We start from the raw sequence: 22145 nt of genomic DNA, 5'->3' as shown, positions 1-22145 counted from the left end.
ACTGTCGTGTCCTTTATTGTCGGTAGATCTTGTGTTTCGTTGGGGCCCAGTATTCTTCTTAAACCTTGTTCGCTGTAGGAGACTTTTCTTTCTTGGGGTTCATGTGTCTTCAGTGGATTTGGAGTTCCGTAAGAAAGAGATGGAAGCAGGCAGACATGAGAGGCTGTGGCGAGCCAGCCAGGAGAGATCTTCTCAGTTCAGGAGCAAACAACTTTTCCAAAACTGTTTGTAGAAATTCAAAAAACTCAGGTTGCCCAGCAGGTTAGTCTTATAACTAGCTGGTTTGACCATGTCCGTTTGTGGATTCGGCCATCTTAGCAGTCAACCTGGAATGCAAGCTCCACCACCTTCAACGTCTGGTGATCAAAAGTCCATTATGGGTTGAATGTGTCAGGAAATGGTCCTTTGTCCTTTCCAAGCACCCTCTGTTAATATGCAAATGTCTTTCCAGCCAAGGGTCCAATGTGGGTTGAATGTGTCAGGGAATGGCTGCTTTGTCCTTCCAAACACTGTCTATTGATAGGAAAATGCCTTTCCAGCCAAGATCTGGCAATTTTTTAAAGCAAGTCCTTTCTTCACTTCAACAGCAGTTTGAAATTTAATGTCCATGTGGCGAAATTACTATGCCTCATGCTTGGCAGGTGAGGGCCTGCATGACAGGGTGCAGATGATTGGTGAACCTGTAGACTTCTGTATTAATGACCTGTATAGATTGGCGGAAGGTTGCGAATACGGCACATTAAAGGCAGAACTAATCAGAGACGGGATAGTCGTCGACATAGCGGATGAATTTTTGTCAAACCTGTTGCAGTCCAAGAAAGACCTTACACTGGAAAAAGCCATTCAAATTGTGAGACAGGCTGAAGTTCGATAACAGAATAGGGACATCCTACAAACTGAAGACAAGCCGTGGATGAGAAGGAATCCATTGCCCGTCCAACTGGTTAAGCCAAAGCCAGGGAAACAATTTGAGGAATAGAAAAAACATACAGGTGAGAAGGCACATGAGATAGGAAAGCCTTGCCAATATTGTGGAGCCACTGACGAGAGCTGTGCCCAGCAAGGAAAGCTGAGTGTTTTAATTGTGGAAAAACTGGATACTATGGGAAGATGTGCCACTGCAAAACTTCTTCGCTTAAATATACAGAGCAGAAGACTTTCACGCAAACAGCAATGAATCAAGTACAGCAATACCCACAAGAGAAAGAACCAGGAGAATTCTTTGGAGAAATCAGTAATCCAGACTAAGATTTCAAGACAACAGACATCTACATGAAGTGACATAGGGGAGGCGGCGGCGTAGTGGTACTGTCACTGGACTAGTAACCCAGAGACCCAGGGTATTGCTCTGGGAACATGGGTTCAAATCCCACCACAGCAGAAGGTGGAGTTTGAATTCAATTAATAAATCTGGAATTAAAGTTAATCTAATGATGGCCATGAAACCATTGTTGATTGTTGTAAAAATCCATCTAGTTCACTAATGTCCTTTAGGGAAGGAAATCTGCTGTCCTGACCTGGTCTGGCCGACATGTGACTCCAGATCCACAGCAATGTGGTTGACTCTTACAAGCCCTCTAAAATGGCCTAGCAAGCCACTCAGTTGGATCTAACCGCTACAAAGTCAATAAAAAGGAATGAAACTGGACGGACCACCCGGTATCGACAACAGCAAGCACAGCCCTGTCGACCCTGCAAAGTCCTCCTTACTAACATCTACGGGCTTGTGCCAAAGTTGGGAGAGCTGTCCCATAGACTAGTCAAGCAACAGCCTGACATAGTCATACTCACGGAATCATACCTTACAGACAATGTCCCAGACACTGCCATCACCATCCCCGGGTATGTTCTGTTCCACCGGCAGGACAGACCCACAAGAGGTGGTGGCACAGTGGTATACAGTAGGGAGGGAGTTGCCCTGGGAGTCCTCAACATCGACTCTGGACCCCTTGAAGTCTCATGGCATCAGATCAAACATGGACAAGGAAACCTCCTGCTGATTACCACCTACCGCACTCCCTCAGCTGATGAGTCCATGTTGAACACCACTTGGAGGAAGCACTGAGGGTGGCAAGGGCATCAAATGTACTCTGGGTGGGGGACTTCAATGTCCATCACCAAAAGTGACTCAGTAGCACCACTACTGACCGAGCTGGCCGAGTCCTAAAGAACATATCTGCTAGACTGGGTATGCGGCAGGTGATGAGGGAGCCAACAAGAGGGGAAAACATACTTGACCTCGTCCTCACCAATCTGCCTGCCGCAGATGCATCAGTCCATGATAGTATTGGTAGGAGTGAGCATCGCACAGTTCTTGTGGAGACAAGTCCCGCCTTCACATTGAGGATACCCTGCATCGTGTTGTGTGGCACTACCACCGTTCTAAATGAGATAGATTTTGAACAGATCTAGCAATGCAAAACTGGGCATCCATGAGGCGCTGTGGGCCATCAGCAGCAGCAGAATTGTACTCGACCACAATCTGTAACCTCATGGCCCAGCATATCCCCCACTCTACCATTACCATCAAGCCAGGAGACCAACCCTGGTTCAATGAAGAGTGCAGGAGGGCATGCCAGGAACAGCACCAGGCATACCTGAAAATGAGGTGTCAGCCTGGTGAAGCTACAACACAGGACTATCTGCGTGCCAAACTGCGTAAGCAGCGTGCAATAGACAGAGCTAAGCGATCCGATAACCAACGGATCAGGATAAGCACTGCAGTCCTGCCACATCCAGCCGTGAATGGTGTTGGACAATTAGACAACTAACTGGAGGAGGTGGCTCCACAAATATCCCCATCCTCAATGATGGGGGAGCCCAGCACATCAGTGCGAAAGATAAGGCTGAAGCATTTGCAACAATCTTCAACCAGAAGTGCCGAGTTGATGATCCATCTCGGCCTCCTCCTGAAGTCGCCAGCATCACAGATGCCAGACTTCAGCCAATTCGATTCCTTCCACATGATATCAAGAAACGACTGTAGGCACTGGAAACTGCAAAAGCTATGAGCCCTGACAATATTCCGGCAATAGTACTGAAGACCTGTGCTCCAGAACTTACTGCGCCCCTAGCCAAGCTGTTCCAGTACAGCTGCAACACTGGCATCTGCCTTGCAATGTGGAAAATTGCCCAGGTATGTCCTGTACACAAAAAGCAGGACAAGTCCAACCCGGCCAATTACCGCCCCATCAGCCTACTCTCAATCATCAGTCAAGTGATGGAAGGTGTCATCAACAGTGCCATCAAGCGGCACTTGCTTAGCAATAACCTGCTCAGTGATGCTCAGTTTGGATTCCGCCAGGTCCACTCAGCTCCTGACTGCCCTTGACATCAAGGCAGCATTTGACCGAGTATGGCATCAAGGAGCCCTAGCAAAACTGAGTTCAAAGGGAATCAGAGGGAAAACCCTTTGCTGGCTGGAGTCATACCTAGTGCAAAGGAAGATGGTTGTAGTTGTTGGAGGTCAATCATCTCAGCTCCAGGACATCACTGCAGGAGTTCCTCAAGTTAGTGTCCTAGGCCCAACCATCTTCAGCTGCTTCATCAATGACCTTCCTTCAATCATAAGGTCAGAAGTGGGGATGTTCGCTAATGATTGCACAGTGCTCAGCACCATTCGTGACTCCTCAGATACTGAAGCAGTCCGTGTAGAAATGCAGCAAGACTTGGACAATATCCAGTCTTGGGCTGATAAGTGGCAAGTAAGATTCGCGTCACAAAAGTGCCAGGCAATGACCATCTCCAACAAGAGAGAATCTAACCATCTCCCCTTGACATTCAAAGGCATTACCATTGCTGAATCCCCCACTATCAACATCCTAGGGGCTACCATAGACCAGAAACTGAACTGGAGTAGCCATATAAATACCGTGGCTACAAGAGCAGGTCAGAGGCTAGGAATCCTGAGGCGCGTAACTCACATCCTGACTCCCCAAAGCATGTCCACTATCTACAAGGCACAAGTCAGGAGTGTGATGGAATACTCTCCACTTGCCTGGATGGGTGTAACTCCAACAACACTGAAGAAGCTCGACACCATCCAGGACAAAGCAGCCCGCTTGATTGGCACCCCATCTACAAACATTCACTCCCTCCACCATCGACGCACAGTGGCAGCAGTGTGTACCATCTACAAGATGCACTGCAGCAATGCACCAAGGCTCCTTAGACAGCACCTTCCAAACCTGCGACCTCTACCAACTAGAAGGACAAGGGCAGCAAATGCTTGGGAACACCACCACCTGCAAGTTCCCCTCCAAGTCACGCACCATCCTGACTTGGAACTATATCGCCGTTCCTTCACTGTCGCTGGGTCAAAATCCTGGAACTCCCTAACAGCACTGTGGGTATACCTACCCCAAATGGACTGCAGCGGTTCAAGAAGGCAGCTCACCACCACCTTCTCAAGGGCAATTAGGGATGGGCAATAAATGCTGGCCTGGCGAGCGACGCCCACATCCCATGAATGAATAAAAAAAACTCATGAATTTTAAACTCAACACAGGGTATTGTCTGACCAAGAGCCTTGGGTGAAGAGACATAACCTGCAACCAACTGATATATTGTTGCATGGTGCAGGCTGGACACAACTGCGAGTAAAAGGCAAACTCACGCAAGCTCACTGAGTGTTGCTTGAGTGCACAGGGTGTGAAGCCAGGAGTTTAGTGAGTGAGGGGATCTCAAGGGTTAATTTCTCTCTAAAGTCTAGTTTTTGTTTATATTTAGCAATTAACTAAAAATTACTGTTTAAGTTAAGAGGCAAGTTAAGTTTCTTCCGGTCTTAAACAGGGCTATACAAGCTCTCTGAGAGCAGCTGTAGCTGGTTAGTTAGGTAACTATCTTAAACTTTCTGACTTCTAGCAGAGCTGACTCATCATTGTTTTTCAGGCAGTGTAAATACAGGGGTTTTTGAGTGCTGCTTGTCTCCACTGACTGCTGTTTGAGTACACAGAGTGTAAAGCTGAGAGTTTGGTGAGTGAGGGAGTTCGGTGAAGATGGGAATGACAAATTAATTGATAAAAATAAATTTAATTAACACAATAAAGATGGCAGGACAGGTGCTGTGCACAGCTGCAGTATGCGGGAGCTCCTGGGTGCCACAGTAATCCATGGCAACCACATTTATAGTAGGTGTCTGCAGCTTCAGGAGCTTCAGCGCAATTCATCAGCTGGAAGTTGAGCTGCAGACATTGTGATGCCTCAGGGATGGGGAAAGTTACCTGGACACGTTGTACCAGAAGGCTGTCACACCCCTTAGGATAGGGTCGTCTGATTTTATCAGTGGTCAGGGACAGGAAGCTGTGACTGCAAGTCAGGCAGGTAAGGGGATTGTGAAGGTGGGAGCGGAGGAGTCTCAGCACTTGCAATTGAGCAACAAGTTTGAGGTTCTTGAACCTTGTACGGACAAGAGCGAGGGCTGTAGTGTGGATGAGCAGACTGACCGTGCCACCATGGTACAGGAAGCCATTCAAGTGGAGGGACTTAAAAGGAATGTACTGGTAGTAGGGGACAGTATAATCAGGGGGATAGACACAGTTCTCTGCAGCCAAGAGCAAGAATCCAGAGGCTGTGTTACTTGCACTGTGCCTGGGTTCAGGACCTCTCCTCAGGGCTGGAGAGGAACTTGCAGTGGGAGGGGGAGGATCCAGTTGTCGTGGTCCATATAGGTTAAAATAAAATAGATAGGATGAGGAAAGAGGTTTTGCATAGGGAGTATAAGGAGCTAGGCACTAAGTTCAAAAGCAGAACCTCAAAGGTAGTAATCTCTGGATTATTACCTGAGCCATGTGCAAATTGGCATAGGGTAAATAAGATTACAGAGATGAATGCGTGGTTCAAAAACTGGTGTTGGAGAAGTGGGTTCCAGTTTGTGGGGCACTGGCACCAGTACTGGGGAAAGTGGGGGCTCTACTGTTGGGACAGACTTCACCTGCACCGTGCTGGGACTAGTGCTCTAGCAAGTCATATAACTAGGGAAGTAGAGAGGGCTTTAAACGAAATAGAGTGGGGAATGGATCATGTCGGGGAAGTCTGAATAAATTAAAGAAAAATGCTAAGGCAATAAATCAGGGTAGGTGGTGGGGTAGCTCTGTTAATTTAAGAGGGCATTGGTACTGCAATAAGAGATGACCTTAGTTCTAAAGATCAAGATGTAGAATCAGTTTGGGTGGAATGAAGAAACAGCAAGGGGTAGAAAACATTGGCGGGAGTTGTTTATAGGCCACTTAACAGCAGTGGTAATGCAAATCACAGTATAAATTAGGAAATTAGAGGTGTGTGTAACAAGGATAATACAGTAATCATGGGGGATTTCAATCTACATATAGACTGGGTAAACCTAATTAGTACTAATGTCGTGGAGGACGAATTCTTGGAATGTATGCGAGATGGTATTCTAGAGCACTACATTGAGGAATCAACTGGGGAACAAGCTATTTTAGATTTTGTATTGTGGATTGAGTAAAGGCTAATTAATAATCTTGTTAAGGAGTCTTTAGGAAAGAGTGACCATAATATGTTAGAATTTTACATTAAGTTTGAACTACATCACTTTCAATCAGAAACTAGGGTCTTAAATCTAAGCAAAGGAAACTATGAAGGTATGAGGAGCAAATTGGCTATGGTGGATTGCAAAACTACATTAAAAGGTGTGACGGTAGACAGGCAATGACTAACATTTGAAGAACTAATACGTAGTTTACAACAAAAATGCATTCCTTTAATGCACAAAAACCTAGCAGGGTAAGTGTTCCAACCGTGGCTAATGAAACAAATCAAGGATTGTATTAGATCAAAGAATGAGGCATATAAAGTTGCCAAAAAAATGGTAAGCCTGAGGATTGGGAGCATTTTAGAATTCTGCAAAGGAAGACCAAGAAAAAGATTAAGAAATTGAAAATACAGTGCGAACAGACTAGCGAGAAACATAAAAATGGACTGTAAAAGTTTCTAAAAAAGGGAAAAGATTAGCAAAAACAAATGTGGGTCCATTGCAAGTGGAGTCAGGAGAATTTATAGTGGGGAATGAAGAAATGGCAGAGAAGCTAAACAAATACTTTGTGTCTATCTTCATGGAGGAAAATACTGAAAACCTCCCAGAAATAATGGAGATTCAAGGGGCTAATGTATACGAAGAACTGCAAAATATTAATATTAGTTTTTTTTTAAAGTACTGGAGAAATTAATGGGACTTCGAGTTGATAAATCCTCTGGACCTGATGATCTACATCCCAGAGTGTTGAAAGAGGTGGCTGTAGAGATAGTGGATGCATTGGTGGTCATCTTTCAAAATTCTATATACTCTGGTATGGTTCGTGCAGTTTAGAAGGTGGCAATTGTAACGCCACTATTTAAGAAAGGAGGGAGAGAGAAAACGGGGAACTACACACCTGTTAGTCTAATATCAGTCATAAGGAAAATGCTAGAATCGATAATAAAGAATGTGATAATAGGACACTTAGAAAATAATGGTAGGATTGAGCAGAGTCAACATGGATTTATGAAAGGGAAATCATGTTTAAGAAACCTACTGGAGTTTATCGAGGATCTAGCAGAATAGATAAGGGGGAACTGGATGTGGTATATTTAGATTTTCAGAAAGCTTTTGAAAAGGTCCCACACAAGAGGTTAGTAAACAAAATTAGAGCTCATGGGATTGGGGGGAATATACTGGTTAATGGACAGAAAACAGAGAGTAGCAATAAATGGGTCATTTTCAGGTTGGCAGGCTGTGACAAGTGGGGTGCCACAGCTATTCCCAATTTATATCAATGATTTGAATGTGGGAATTAAATGTAATATTTCCAAGTTTGCAGATGACACAAAACTAGTTGGAAGTGTGTGTTGTGAGGATAATGCAAAGACTTTTCATAGGATTTGGAGAGGCTAAGCGAGTGGGCAAAAATTTGGCAGATGGAATGCAAAGTGGAGAAATGTGAGGTTATTCACTTTGATAGGGAAAATGGAAATACAGAGTATTTCTTAAATGGTGAGAGGCTGGGAAGTGTTGAACTTCAGAGGGACTTGGGTGTCCTTGTTCATGAGTCACTGAAAGTTAACATGCAAGTGCAGCAAGCAATTAAGAAGGCAAATGGTATGTTGGCGTTTATTACAAGAGGATTTGAGTATAGGAGTAAAGATGTCTTACTGCAATTATACAGAGCCTTGGTGAGACTGCACCTGGAGAATTGTGTGCAGTTTTGGTTGCCTTACCTAAGGAAAGATATACTTGCGCAAGATGGAGTGCAATGAAGGTTCACCAAACTATTTCCTAGGATGGAGGGATTGTCCTATGAGGAAAGATTAAATGGACTGGGTCTTTATTCTCTGGAGTTTAGAAGAATGAGAGGTGATCTCATTCAAACATACAAAATTATTACAGGGCTCGACAGGGGAGATGCAGGAAGGATGTTTCCCCTGGCTAGGGAGCCTGGACCTAGGGGACACAGTCTCAGAGTAAGGGGCAGGCCATTTAGGACTGAGATGAGGAGGAAGTTCTTCACTCAGAGGGTGGTGAATCTTTAGAATTATCTGCCCCAGAGGGCTGTGGAGGGTTGGTCATTGAGTATGTTCAAGACTGAGATTGATAGATTTCTACATATTAAAAACATCAAGGGATACAGGGATAGAGCAGGAAAATGGTGTTGAAGTTGAAGATCAACCATGATCTCATTAAATGGCAGAAAAGGCGCAAAGGTCTGAATGGCCTATTCCTGCTCCTATTTCTTATGTTCTTATATTTTTATGGTAAGTTCCAAGCAACTCTTCAGCAAAAAGGAAGACAACATATTACACAATTGTCATGCAGGCCCCCACCTGCCAAGAATGAGGCACGTATATTTCACCATATGGACATTAAATTTTAAAATTGTTGCTGGGAAGAAAAGAAGGCCTATTACAAGGGGTTGCCAAACCTTTGACTGGAAAGACATTTTTTGCATACTAGCAGACAGTGTTGGAACAAAGGAACCAGTCTCTGCTTCAGTTTAATCCACAATGGATTTTTGATTACCAGACATTGAGGGTGGAGGAACTTGCATTCCAGATTGACTGCTAAGATGGCCGAATACACAAACGGACATGGTCATACCCCCTAGTCACATGACTAACCTGCTGGGCAACCTGAGCTTTTTGAATTTGAAGTTTCCACAGAGTTTTGAACTGGCAGAAAGCTGTTTACTCCTGGACTGAAAAGACCTCTTGTGGCTGGCTAGCCGCAGCCTCTCCTGCCTGCTCATCCTTTTCTCACCAGCTTCAGAATCCATTGAAGACACAGGAACCCCAAGAGAGAAAAGTCTCCTACATTGAACAAGGTTTAAGAAGAATACTGGGCTCCAACGAAAAGCAAGACCATATCTTCAATCAAGGACTACAGCGTGCTCAAAGCACAAAAACAAAAAACCCTCCTTAGAGATTGCCTCAAAGCTTTCCACCTTATCTTTTCTTCTCTTTTCTGTCTCTATTTGCATGTGCATATCGCGTATTCATGCTAGCGTCGAGTGTGGCGTGTATCCATTGGCGTTAACTGAATGAGAGTTTTTAGTTTAAGATTGATAAATTTCACTTTTCTTCTTGAAATCCAAGAAAGCCTGTTTGTGCTCATTTCTTTGTCTTATAATTGGAAAGCGGTGAACAAGGATTCACCTAGGGGGAGCTCAAAACACAGTGTGTTTAAAATTAAACCATGTTGCAGTAAGACCAGGTGAAGGCTGAAAGGGACCCCTAGACACATTTTTCATCTGGCCATAACAGAAATTTGGGTGCTCGTGTCCAGAATTTTACCCACAGGCAAACGAGAAATTGGAAGTGGGAAGCCAAATTGTTCCCAATCAAAAAAAGAGCAAGATTAATACAGGTTTTCTTGTGGTTGTATGCGCTTGAATACTAACATGTCTGTGACGGAAGCTAGTAGCTCTCCAAGCCAGGGTGAAGTAACTTGGGATAAGTTAAAAGCACTGTCCATGAAGGAGTTGAGAAAAATGGCTGAGCAGTGTGGGATCACGGAATGTGGCAAGGCTAGGAAGTCTGAACTCCTAAGACTAGTGGCCAACCATTTTTCCCTTGAATCTGAAGAAGCAGGTGCAATGTTAGAAGCAGACCCAGACGGGGTACTGCTAGCAAAGAAACAATTGGAATAAAGGAAACTTGAATTAGAAGACAGGGAAAGAGAGAGAGAGAGAGACAGGAGAGGGAGCAAGAGAGAGTCTCCCAGAAGGAATGGGAAGAGAAAGAAAGAGTCTTCCAGAAGGAACATGAAGAAAATGAAAGGCAGGAGAGAGAGAGAGAGAGAAAGACAGGAGAAGGAATGAGAGAGAGAAAGAATATTCCAGAAAGAATCCAAAGAGAGCTGAAGCAGCTTGAATTAACTACGAGGCAACAGAGTAACCCCAGTGAAAGCATGAACAATATGGAGGAGCATAATTCAAGGCTGGGTACAAAATAGCTAAAACTCACTCAGCTAATTCCAAAATTCAATGAGGAAGATGTGAAAGCGTTTTTTGTGTCTTATGAGAAACTGGCAAGGCAGCTAAAATGGCCAGCTGAGACCTGGTCTCTTTTACTACAAAGCAAGCTAATTGGAAAAGCCCATGAGATTTATTCCTTGTTGCCAGATGAGAGTGCATCAAATTATGAACTGACCAAAGATGCTATCCTCGGGGCATATGAATTAGTACCTGAAACCTATCGCCAAAAGTTTAGAACCCTCAAAAAGCAAGCTAAACAAGCTTATCTGGAGTTTGAAAGAAGTAAGCAGCTGGCTTTTGACCAGTGGCTGAGGGCTCTTAAAGTACAGCTCAGCTTTGAGACTCTCGGAGATGTAATTCTGTTAGAGGAATTTAAAAACTCTCCCCCATTCTCAATAAAGACCCATGGAGAGGAGCAGCGGGTTCAGAAAGCCTGGCAAGCAGCCATTCTGGCTGAAGAGTTTGTTTTAATTTATAAGTCAGTTCACAGGGGAGAACCTTTCCTAATCACCCTCACAAATCCGAAAAGTACAAAGAGTGGGAAAGTGAGCTCCGCCCAGGCAGTCCTGGGAGAGAAAGGAAAGCAGGAGACACAGGGGGCCCTCCTCCAGCCAAAAGGAAGGTGCTGTGAGCAAGAGTGAGACCCAGAGACCTGTGTGCTTCCATTGTAATAAGGGTATTTAAAAGATGACTGCTGGAAACTAAAGGGAAAACCAGGTGAGTTAATCAGGGCACACCCGCTCAGTGAAGACGGGACCCTGGTGGAAAGCACAGAACAAGCTGTGGCTTTAACTGCAGTAAGAGTGCAACCCAGGAAGCTTACTACGACCAGTGCAGTAAAAACTAATAGGAATCATGAAGGCTATCAGGGTTTTGTATTTGAAGGGAAAGGAACCCCATACCTCTTGAGTGGTGCCAGCAAGCCCATAGTGATTCTCAGGGGCAAAGGGGCTATTAGATCCCTTTTACTGGGTAAAGGCCTGACCTTTCCTCCAGAGAGTGCAGTGAACACCAAAATGGTGGTGAATGGTATTGGAGGGCAGTGTATGCCTGTACGGGTACACCTGGAGTGTGACCTAGTTTCGGGACCCCTGACGGTAGGGATTGTCCCTAGTTTGCCAGTGGATGGGATTGACCTCCTGGAAAATGTTCTGGCGGGTGTGAAGGTGGTAGCCCCCCCACTAGTGAAAGAAAGACCGCAGGAGGTCAGAGAGACAGGGCAGTGGCAGGAGACAGACTTCTGCAGTTTCCCTGAATGTGTCGTGGATCAGGCCATGATCAAACCAGCTCCCCCAGAGGAAACTGAATTAGCACTGCAGGCAGATGACCAGGTTTATCTGTCTGAGACTTTATTTGGAAAGTTAGGAGACCCAGGGAATGAATTAAATGGATTTTCCCCAGCAGAGGCTCAGTATTGCGAGAGTTAGCACAGGCTGCCCAATCTGAAAGTGAAGCAGAGGGAGTCCCTAATTGCTACTATTTAAAGAATGGGGTACTGATGAGGAAATGGAGTTCCCCTCACAGACCTGAGAGCAAGGAGTGGACAGTAGTTCACCAGTTAGTGATGCCAAAGAGGTACCGGAGAGAGATATTAAGAAGGGCACACGAGACTACAGTGGCTGTACATGTCGGAACATGAAAGACCAAAGGCTACATAAGACAGCAGTTTGACTGGCCAAAACTCCACAAAGATCTGGTGGAGTACTGCAGGAGTTGCCACATGTGCCAGGTTGAGGGGACCTACAGTGAAACCTGCACGCCTAAGTCCTGTACCGGTGTTAGGAGGACGCTCCAGCAGAGGGCTGCTGAACTGTAAGGGACCCGCACTGAGAACAAAAGGAGAGAGGCAGGCGCACGGCTGGCAAAAATTTGGAAAGAGAAGGGGAAAAAGTGACCAAGAGGGCAGGTAAAAGAAAGTCCGGAAGGAATCCTGGATGAAAACCCCGACTGTCTGGTCAGCCAACCCCGATAAATTTGGAAAGTTAGACCTCACATCCTCCTACGTAAATGCAGAGTCTAGAAGCACCCCACCAGAATTGTTAACTGCATTTACAGGAACCTGCAGAGACAAAGAGAGTCCTCTAGGGGGGCACAGAAACCATGAGGGTGATGCCTCACCTAGTCGAGGTGCCACAGGAGAGTGCAGTCAAGTCTACACAAATACCTGTAGGCAGGAATGTCCCAGAAAACAAAGGGGAAATTAACAAAGAATCTGTAATTTCTGTATCTTCCTCACAGCTCCAGCGACCCGGGTTCAGTTCTGGGTTCTACCATTGCAGAGTTTGCAAGTTCTCCCTGTGACCGCGTGGGTTTCCGCCGGGTGCTCCGGTTTCCGCCCACAGCCAAAGACTTGCAGGTTGGTAGGTAAATTGGCCATTATAAAATCGCCTCTAGTGTAGGTGGTAGGAGAATGGTGGGGATGTGGTAGGGAATATGGGATTAATGTAGGATTAGTATAAATGGGTGGCTGTTGGTCAGCACAGACTCGGTGGGCTGAAGGGCCTGTTTCAGTGCTGTATGACTCGATATCTATATCTATCTTATACTTCTCTCAAACCTTTTAATGAACTGCGCCGTTTTTTTCAAATCACAATTCATTCCCTTGGAGGTGTCATGCAGGCTCCCACCTGCCAAGAATGAGGCACATATATTTCGCCACATGGACATTAAATTCTAAAATTGTTGCTGGGAAGAAAAGAAGGCCTATTACAAGGGGTTGCCAAGCACTTGGCTAGAAAGACATTTTTTGCTGTGTTGGAACAAAGGAACCAGTCTCTGCTCCAATTTATTCCACAATGGATTTTTGATTACCAGACGGTGAGGGTGGAGGAACTCGCATTCCAGGTTGACTACTAAGATGGCCGAATACACAAACGGACATGGTCACACCCCTTCGTCAAATGACTAACCTGCTGGGCATCCTGAGCTTTTTGAATTTGAACTTGCCACAGAGTTTTGAACTGGCACAAAGCTGTTTGCTCCTGGGCTGAAAAGACCTCTCGTGGCTGGCTTGCCGCAGCCTCTCCTGTCTGCTCATCTCTTTCTCACCAGCTTTAGAATCCATTGAAGACACAGGAACCCCAAGAGAGAAAAGTCTCCTCCATTGAACAAGGTTTAAGAAGAATACTGGGCCCCAACAAAAAGCAAGACTACAGCGCGCTCAAAGCACAAAGCGGGGCAGCACAGTGGCGTAGTGGTTAGCACCGCAGCCTCACAGCTCCAGCGACCCGGGTTCAATTCTGGGTACTGCCTGTGTGGAGCTTGCAAGTTCTCTCTGTGTCTGTGTGGGTTTCCTCCGGGTGCTCTGGTTTCCTCCCACATGCCAAAAGACTTGTTGGTTGATGGGGCAATTTATAATGGCCAATTAACCTTAGTATAGGTAGGTGGTAGGGAAACATAGAGACAGGTGGGGATGTGGTAGGAATATGGAATTAGTGTAGGATTTATATAAATGGGTGGTTGATGGTCGGCACAGACTCGGTGGGCCGAAGGGCCTGTTTCAGTGCTGTATCTCTAAAACTAAAACTAAACTAAAAAACCCTCCTCAGAGATTGCCTCAAATATTTCCACTTTATCTTTTCTTCTGCTCTTTTCTGTCTCTATTTGCATGTGCATATCGCATATGCATGCTAGCGTGGGGCATGGCGTGTATCCATAGGCGTTAACCGAATTAGAGTTTTTAGTTTAAGATTAATAAATTTCACTTTTCTTCTTTAAACCTAAGAAAGCCTGTTTGTGCTCATTACTTTGTCTTATAATTGGAAAGCAGTGAACAAGGATTCACTAAGGGGGAGCTCAAAACACAGTGTGTTTAAAATTAAACCATGTTACAGTAAGACCAGGTGAAGGCTGAAAGGGACCCTTGGACACTTTTCTCATCTGGTCGTAACACAATCAAAAATTTTCTTTACTGAGCAGGAATACATGCTTGGAACTGCAGATGATTGAGAAGGAAGCTGACGTCAAGCAAACAAAGGTAAACAATTCCTTCCATTCATCAGCCGCCACGTTAGTGAGGGCAGAATCTTCGGTATGGTGACTTGGGATATCTAAGGATATCGGCACCATGATCAACAACTGTCAGATATGCGTGATACAGAGGCCAGAACAGCACAAACCGCTGTTGACTACCCAATTTCCAACAAGACCTTGGCAAAGGCTAGACGTGGATTTATTCATGGTTGGTGATAAGTCATATATCGCCATTATCGACTACTTTTCCAGGTGGATAGAAGTCCAGCGATTCCATTCTATAGCCACCGAGGTAATTATCAGAATCCTTATAGACAACTTCGCGACACATGGGATTCCGGATGAAATATTATCAGACAATGGACCACAGTTCGCGAACAATTGTTTTACCCAGTTTGCCATGAAGATGGGCGTTCAGCATCCTATGAGCTCACCGAGCTATCCACAGTTCAATGGCGAGGCAGAAAGACATGTGAGAACCATAAAATCTTTACTCAAGAAAAATGAAGATCTTCCTATCTCACTCCTAGTTTATCCTTATACACCACTGCTGTGTGAATTATCACCAGCAGAATTACTAATGGGAAGAAAGTTAAGAACACAGCTTCCAGTATTGCCTCAACAATTAATGCCTGGATTGAAGACTCAAGACTACAAGAAAGTTCGAGACAGAGAAAGCTCCTAAAGGTGTATATAGTAACTGTAAATAATAACAGGTTGTTAGTCAACCTTTAATGGAGTCTAAGACTTTCTCTGGAATGCCCTACAATGCTACTAAGACAAACACAACAAACACAACACTCTCCCCTTCCTCTCTCCTCCCTCGCTGTCTCTCTTCCCCCTCTTCCCCCTCTACCCCCTATCTCTCCCTTCTCTCTCCCCCTTCTCTCCCCCTCCCCTCTCTCTCTCCCCATCCCTCTCACCCCCTCTCTCTCTCCCCTGGCTCTCTCCCACCTTTCTCTCTCCCACCTTTCTCTTTGTCTATCTCTCCTCTCTCTGTCCCCTTTATGTCTATCTCTCTCCTCTCTGTCTCTCCCCTCTCTGTGTCTATCTCCCTCTCCTCCCCTCCCTTGCTCGCTTTCTCTCCCTCTGCACCCCGGCTGGTGCTGGTTTAAAGGACTGCCTGACTCTGTGCTCCCTCAGCGCCACTCTGTCCTGTGCCTCTGGCTGTTTGCTGACCCGCTTCCTGTTTTCCCCTTGGCCTCTCTCTCCCTCTACCCCGCAGCAGCTGTTCCCATTCACTCGCTCACTTCCTGATCAGCCCAAAAGCAGCAGGGGCAGCCTGAGCCGCAAACCACCAGTCAGCGCTCACCCCACCTGGGCAGCTGTAGTCAGTCAAAGACAGTGACCAATCACAGACAGGCTCTACCATCTGTCAGACACTAGTCCCGCCTACCCCCTCCACCTAATTTAATAGGAGAGCTGTCAATCAAAGCCAAGCTGCACCCCTCCTCCAATAGCTGTTGGCCAGTCCCAGAGATCCTGCCATCGATCAAAGTCAAGCCACGGGTAGCCCGCTGTCAGTCACACAAGACTGGCGGGCCAGATTCTGGCCAGCGGCCCTTATGTTAGGCAATCATGGTCTATCGCATGCTGCTTCTGCTGTTGAGCATGCTTGTAGTTCTGTGTTGTAGCTTCACCATTTTTAGGTATGCCTGGTGCTGTTCCTGGCAAGCTCTCCAACACTCCTCATTGAACCAGTGTTGGTCTCCTGGCTTGATGTTAATGGTAGAGTGATGGCTATGCTGGGCCATGTGTTACAGATTGTGGTTGAAGATAGTTCTGCTGCTGATGACCTACAGGGCCTTGTAGATGCCCAGTTTTGAGCTGCCAAATCAGTTCTGAATCTATTCCATTTAGCACGGTAGTAGTGCCACACAACACAATGGATGGTGTCCTCACTGTGAAGACTGGACTTCATCTCCACTCCTACCAATACTGTCACGAACAGATGCATCTGTGACTGGTAAATTCGTGAGGACGAGGTCAAGTAGATTTTTCCGTCTTGTTGGTTCTCTCACCACTGCTGCAGGCCCAGTCTGGCAGATACATCATTCAAGACCTGGCCAGCTTGGTCAGTAGTGGTGCTATCGAGCCACTTTTGGTGAGACATTGACGTCACCTTTTGCTACCTTCAGTGCTTCTTCCAAGTGTTGTTCAACGTGGAGTACTGATTTATCAGCTGAGGTACGGTGGTAGGTGATAATCAGCAGGAGATTTCCTTACACATGTCTGACCTGATACTATGAAACGACATGGGATTCAGAATCCACTTTGAGGCCTCCAGGACCATTCCCTCCCGACTGCCTACCACTGTGCCACTACCTCTGATGAGATGGTGATCGAGGAGTCTGGGACACTGGCTACAAGGTATGATTTGGTGAGTATGACTATGTACAATTGTTGCTTGACTTGTCTTTGGGACAGCTCTCCCAATTTTGGCACAGGTCCCCAGATGTTAGTGAGGAGGGCTTTGCGGGGTTGAATGCCTTTGTCATTTCCGGTGCCTGAGTTGATGCCAGGTGGTCCATCCAGTTTTTTTATTCTTTGACTTTTCTGTAGTGGTTTGATACTACTGAGTGGCTTGTTTGGCCATTTAAGAGGGCAGTCAACCATATTGCTGTATGTTTGGAGTCATATGTAGGCCAGACCAGGTAAGGATGGCAGATTTCCTTCCCTGACAGACATTAGTGAACCAGATGGGTTTTTATTATAATCTGTATTTTCATGACTATCATTACTGAGACTAGCTTTTTCTTCCCTTTTTTTTACTAACCAATTAAATTTGAATTCCCCAGCTGTCATGCTGGGATTTGAACTCATGTCTCCAGAGTATTAGACCAGACCTCTAGATTGCTAGTCCAGTAACATTACCGCTCTGTTACCTTTCATGGTACAAGGCCAAAGGGAGTGGTAATGGGACAAGAAATGAAACAAAGATGTGTCTAGATGAGATGCAAATGGCAGGATAACAGCCTGTCCAAACACAAAGTAAAAGGATTTAAAAAGAAGGGGTGGGTGGCGAGGGAATGAACCAGCAAAAAGGAAAAACACTAATAAGAATAGGGGCAGAGGTTGAGATGTAAAATTATTTAACTCGATGTTGAGTCCAGAAGGCTGCAAAGTGCCCAGTTGAAAGATGAGGTCCTGTTCCTCAAACTTGCGTTGAGCTTCATTAGAACACTGTAGCAGCCAAGGAAAGGAAGGTCAAAGTTGGGAGCAAGGTGGAGAATTGAAATGGCAAGTGACAGGAATCTCTGGATCACACTTGCAGACTGAACCAAGGTGTTCCGCAAAGCAGTCACCCAGTCTGCGTTTAGTCTCCCAACTGTAGAGGAGACCACATCGTGAGCAGCGAATACAATATACTAAATTGAAAGCAGTACAAGTAAATTGCTGTTTCACTTGGAAGGAGTGTTTGAGGCCCTGGACGATTAGAAGGTAAGACATAAAAGGGCAGGCGTTGCTTCTCCTCAGCCTGCATGGAAAGGAGCCATAGGAAAGGGGGAGGTGTTCGGAGTAACTGAGGAATGGATCATGGTGTCACGGAGGGAACGACCCCTTCGGAATGTTGAAAGGAGAGGGGAGGGAAAGGGAAAATGTGTTTGGTGGTGGCATCATGCTTGTTTTTTGCTTAATCCTTTTACTTTGTGTTCAGATGGCTGCTATCCTGCCATTCACACCTCATCCAGACACATCTTTACTTGTTGCATTACCACTCCCTTTGGTCTTGCACCATGAAACCTTTTGCAATTTAATCTCTCTTGCCCTCCACCCCATCACAGACATTCCCTTTTGTTCTTCTCCCCCCACCCCCCACCCTTTCACTTGCTCAAAACATATTACATGTCTACTTTCACAGACCTGAAATATTAACTCTGTTTTTCTCTCCACAGGTGCTGCCTGACCTGCAGAGTATTTCAAGTATTTTCTGTTTCTGTTTCAGATTTCCAGCATCTACAGTATTTTGCTTTTGTACTGCCATTCCTGTGTTGTTCTGTAGTCAACAATAAATGTGATACAATCTGAATGAACAAATAGTTCCCAACCATCTTTTGTTTTGAAACCACTACCATCATCATGGAGGAAGCTGCAAATTAAACAAATAATGTAGTAAGAGCAAAACATTGAGTGTTATCAGTTTGCTGTAATTAAAGTGGAAAGTCCATTGCAACCTTGAAAACTCAATAGTTACACAGTACCCAAAGGGCTAAAAGAATTAGCAAGAGTAAGAAGGACCTCATCTTTTTGATATTCAGAGCACAGTAAACAATAACTGTAACAAAATGTATTTATGCTTTTGCAGTGATGAAGACAATGAAGACGGATTCTGTCAGCCTTACAGGGGAATTGCATGTGCTCGATTCATTGCAAACCAGAGCATTTATGTGGATTCCCTTCAGATGCAGGGCGAAATTGAAAATCGAATTACTGGTAGGCAGCAGAGCGATAACAATTTATTTGTACTTCTACCCACCGAGGAGAAAATGAAACCTTTTTTTATTATTCTATATGAGGTTCCACATTCAATCCCTTTGTTAGTCTCATTTAAATATGTCTAGACATATTGTTTATTACTAAATTTTAAAAGTATATTTATACCATTGTGCATGCCGTAAAAACTGATTTTCTACATGTTCAAACAAAGGGTCAACATTTTTCAGTGGCACTTCTGCAATTCAAGCACTAGTCATTGCTTGTGATAACTGCTGTACTTTTTCTGTTTTTGATGTGCTGTTTAATGATGTAAGGTTGTCTTGGATTATAAATTTTAAAACAAAGGTAATTTATCTTTATCAATGGAAATTTTTGAAATAAAAGTTCCTTTAAATTTTGATGCTTTGTCTGTAGACGAGGTGCACAATTCAAAAGCTCATAAAAAGCATAAGCATATGCCCAAGTTTTTTGTTTACCTGTTTGTGTGCTTCTTGTCATACATGTTATCTCCTTGTGATGTTATCTGTGTCTGGATTTGACTTTCTGTCTTGCCAGGATTTTGATCAAAAGCTCTATCTTTTTATTTTTCAGCAATGACTGTGCATGGCCTCCATTTAGTGACTGAAATATTGATGCTGCCTGTATTTGCAATAAACAAGTTTACATATGCTGCACAAGGAAACTATGGGGAGGGGGCGGGGTGTTGTTAAATGGACAATAGTGAATCAGCAGCTTGTTTTTCTTTCCCATTGAGGTCAGTGAACATAGAACATTACAGCGCAGTACAGGCCCTCGATGTTGCGCCGACCTGTGAAACCATCTGACCTACACTATTCCATTTTCATCCATATGTCTATCCAATGACCACTTAAATGCCCTTAAAGTTGGCAAGTCTACTACTGTTGCAGGCAGGGCGTTCCACGCCCCTACTACTCTCTGAGTAAAGAAACAACCTCTGACATCTGTCCTATATCTATCACCCCTCAACTTAAAGCTATGTCCCCTCGTGTTTGCCATCACCATCCGAGGAAAAAGACTCTCACTATCCACCCTATCTAACCCTCTGATTATCTTATATGTCTCTATTAAGTCACCTCTCCTCCTCGTTCTCTCTAACGAAAACAACCTCAAGTCCCTCAGCCTTTCCTCGTAAGACCTTCCCTCCATACCAGGCAACATCCTAGTAAATCTCCTCTGCACCCTTTCCAAAGCTTCCACATCCTTCCTATAATGCGGTGACCAGAACTGCACGCAATACTCCAGGTGCGGCCGCACCAGAGTTTTGTACAGCTGCAGCATGACCACGTGGCTCCGAAACTTGATCCCCCTACTAATAAAAGCTAACACACCATATGCCTTCTTAACAGCCCTATTAACCTGGGTGGCAACTTTCAGGGATTTATGTACCTGGACACCAAGATCTCTCTGCTCATCTACACTACCAAGAATCTTCCCATTAGCCCAGTACTCTGCATTCCTGTTACTCCTTCCAAAGTGAATCACCTCACACTTTTCCGCATTAAACTCCATTTGCCATCTCTCAGCCCAGCTCTGCAGCCTATCTATGTCCCTCTGTAACCTACAACATCCTTCGGCACTATCCACAACTCCACTGACCTTCGTGTCATCCGCAAATTTACTAATCCACCCTTCTACACCCTCATCCAGTCATTTATAAAAATGACAAACAGCAGTGGCCCCAAAACAGATCCTTGCGGTACATCACTAGTAACTAAACTCCAGGATGAACATTTGCCATCAACCACCACCCTCTGTCTTCTTTCACTAAATCACCTTCAATCCCATACTTCCATATTTTCTGCAATAGCCTACCGTGGGGAACCTTATCAAAAGCCTTACTGAAATCCATATACACCACATCCACGACTTTACCCTCATCCACCTGTTTGGTCACCTTCTCAAAAAACTCAATAAGGTTTGTGAGGCACGACCTACCCGTCACAAAACCGTGCTGACTATCTCTAATGAACTTATTCTTTTCAAGATGATTATAAATCCTGTCTCTTATAACCTTTTCCAACATTTTACCCACAACCGAAGTAAGGCTCACAGGTCTATAATTACCAGGGCTGTCTCTACTCCCCTTCTTGAACAAGGGGACAACATTTGCTATCCTCCAGTCTTCCGGCACTATTCCTGTCGACAATGACGACGTAAAGATCAAGGACAAAGGCTCTGCAATCTCCTCCCTGGCTTCCCAGAGAATCCTAGGATAAATCCCATCTGGCCCAGGGGACATCTATTTTCACACTTTCCAAAATTGCTAACACCTCCTCCTTGTGAACCTCAATCCCATCTAGCCTAGTAGTCTGTATCTCAGTATTCTCCTCGACAACATTTTCTTTCTCTACTGTAAATACTGACGCAAAATATTCATTTAACACTTCCCCTATCTCCTCTGATTCCACACACAACTTCCCACTACTATATTTGATTGGCCCTAATCTAACTCTAGTCATTCTTTTATTCCTGATATACCTATAGAAAGCCTTAGGGTTTTCCTTGATCCTATCCGCCAATGACTTCTCGTGTCCTCTCCTCGCTCTTTTTAGCTCTCCGAGTGGTAAAGAAAATCGTTCAATGAGTGAAACGGGCTGCCAGTCTGCTATTGCGTGTTTTGCGCTATCACCAAAAGCAGATTACACCCTGTTTTGTTTTTTTTATTTTGAATGAAATGGTTTCTACAGTGTATTAGCAAGAAAGACATATCATTTTATATATATATGTTGAACTTATAAAAGGCACTAGTTCAGCCTCAGCTGGAGTATTGCATAGGAAGAACATGGAAAGACAATATAACATAAAAGGTACAATTCTAAAGGGGGTGCAAGAGTAGAGGGACCTGGGGATATATGTGCATAAGTCATTGAAGGTGGCAGGACAGGTTGAGAGTGCAGTTAATAAAGCATACAGTATCCTGGGCTTTATTAATAGGGGCATAGAGTACAAGAGCAAGGAAGTAATGTTGAACTTGTATAAGACACTAGTTCAGCCTCAGCTGGAGTATTGCGTCCAGTTCTGGGCACCGCACTTTAAGAAAGATGTGTGGGCATTGGAGAGAGTGCAGAAAAGTTGGGACTGTTTTCCTTGGAGAAGAGAAGGCTGAGAGGTGATTTGATAGAGGTAATCAAAATCATGAAGGGTCTGGACAGAGTAGATAGAGAGAAACTGTTCCCACTTGTGAAAGGATCAAGAACCAGAGGGAACAGATTTAAAGTAATGGGTAAGGGAAGTAAATGCAACATGAGG

General features: G+C 44.8%; 1 protein-coding gene across 8 annotated transcripts in view; it reads left to right on the top strand.

Moving 5' to 3' along the window:
- ror2 (receptor tyrosine kinase-like orphan receptor 2) overlaps window positions 1–22145 on the top strand; it is a 452945-nt gene that overhangs the window by 393144 nt on the left and 37656 nt on the right. For all 8 annotated transcript variants that reach the window (XM_068030160.1, XM_068030157.1, XM_068030161.1 and 5 more), the window contains one exon: window positions 18745–18872. In XM_068030160.1, the coding sequence (XP_067886261.1) occupies window positions 18745–18872 (128 nt within the window). The remainder of the gene's footprint in view (window positions 1–18744; window positions 18873–22145) is intronic.

Source organism: Heterodontus francisci, chromosome 4, assembly GCF_036365525.1.
Source record: "Heterodontus francisci isolate sHetFra1 chromosome 4, sHetFra1.hap1, whole genome shotgun sequence".
NCBI lineage: Eukaryota > Metazoa > Chordata > Chondrichthyes > Heterodontiformes > Heterodontidae > Heterodontus > Heterodontus francisci.
This window is presented reverse-complemented; position numbering and strand designations above follow the sequence as displayed.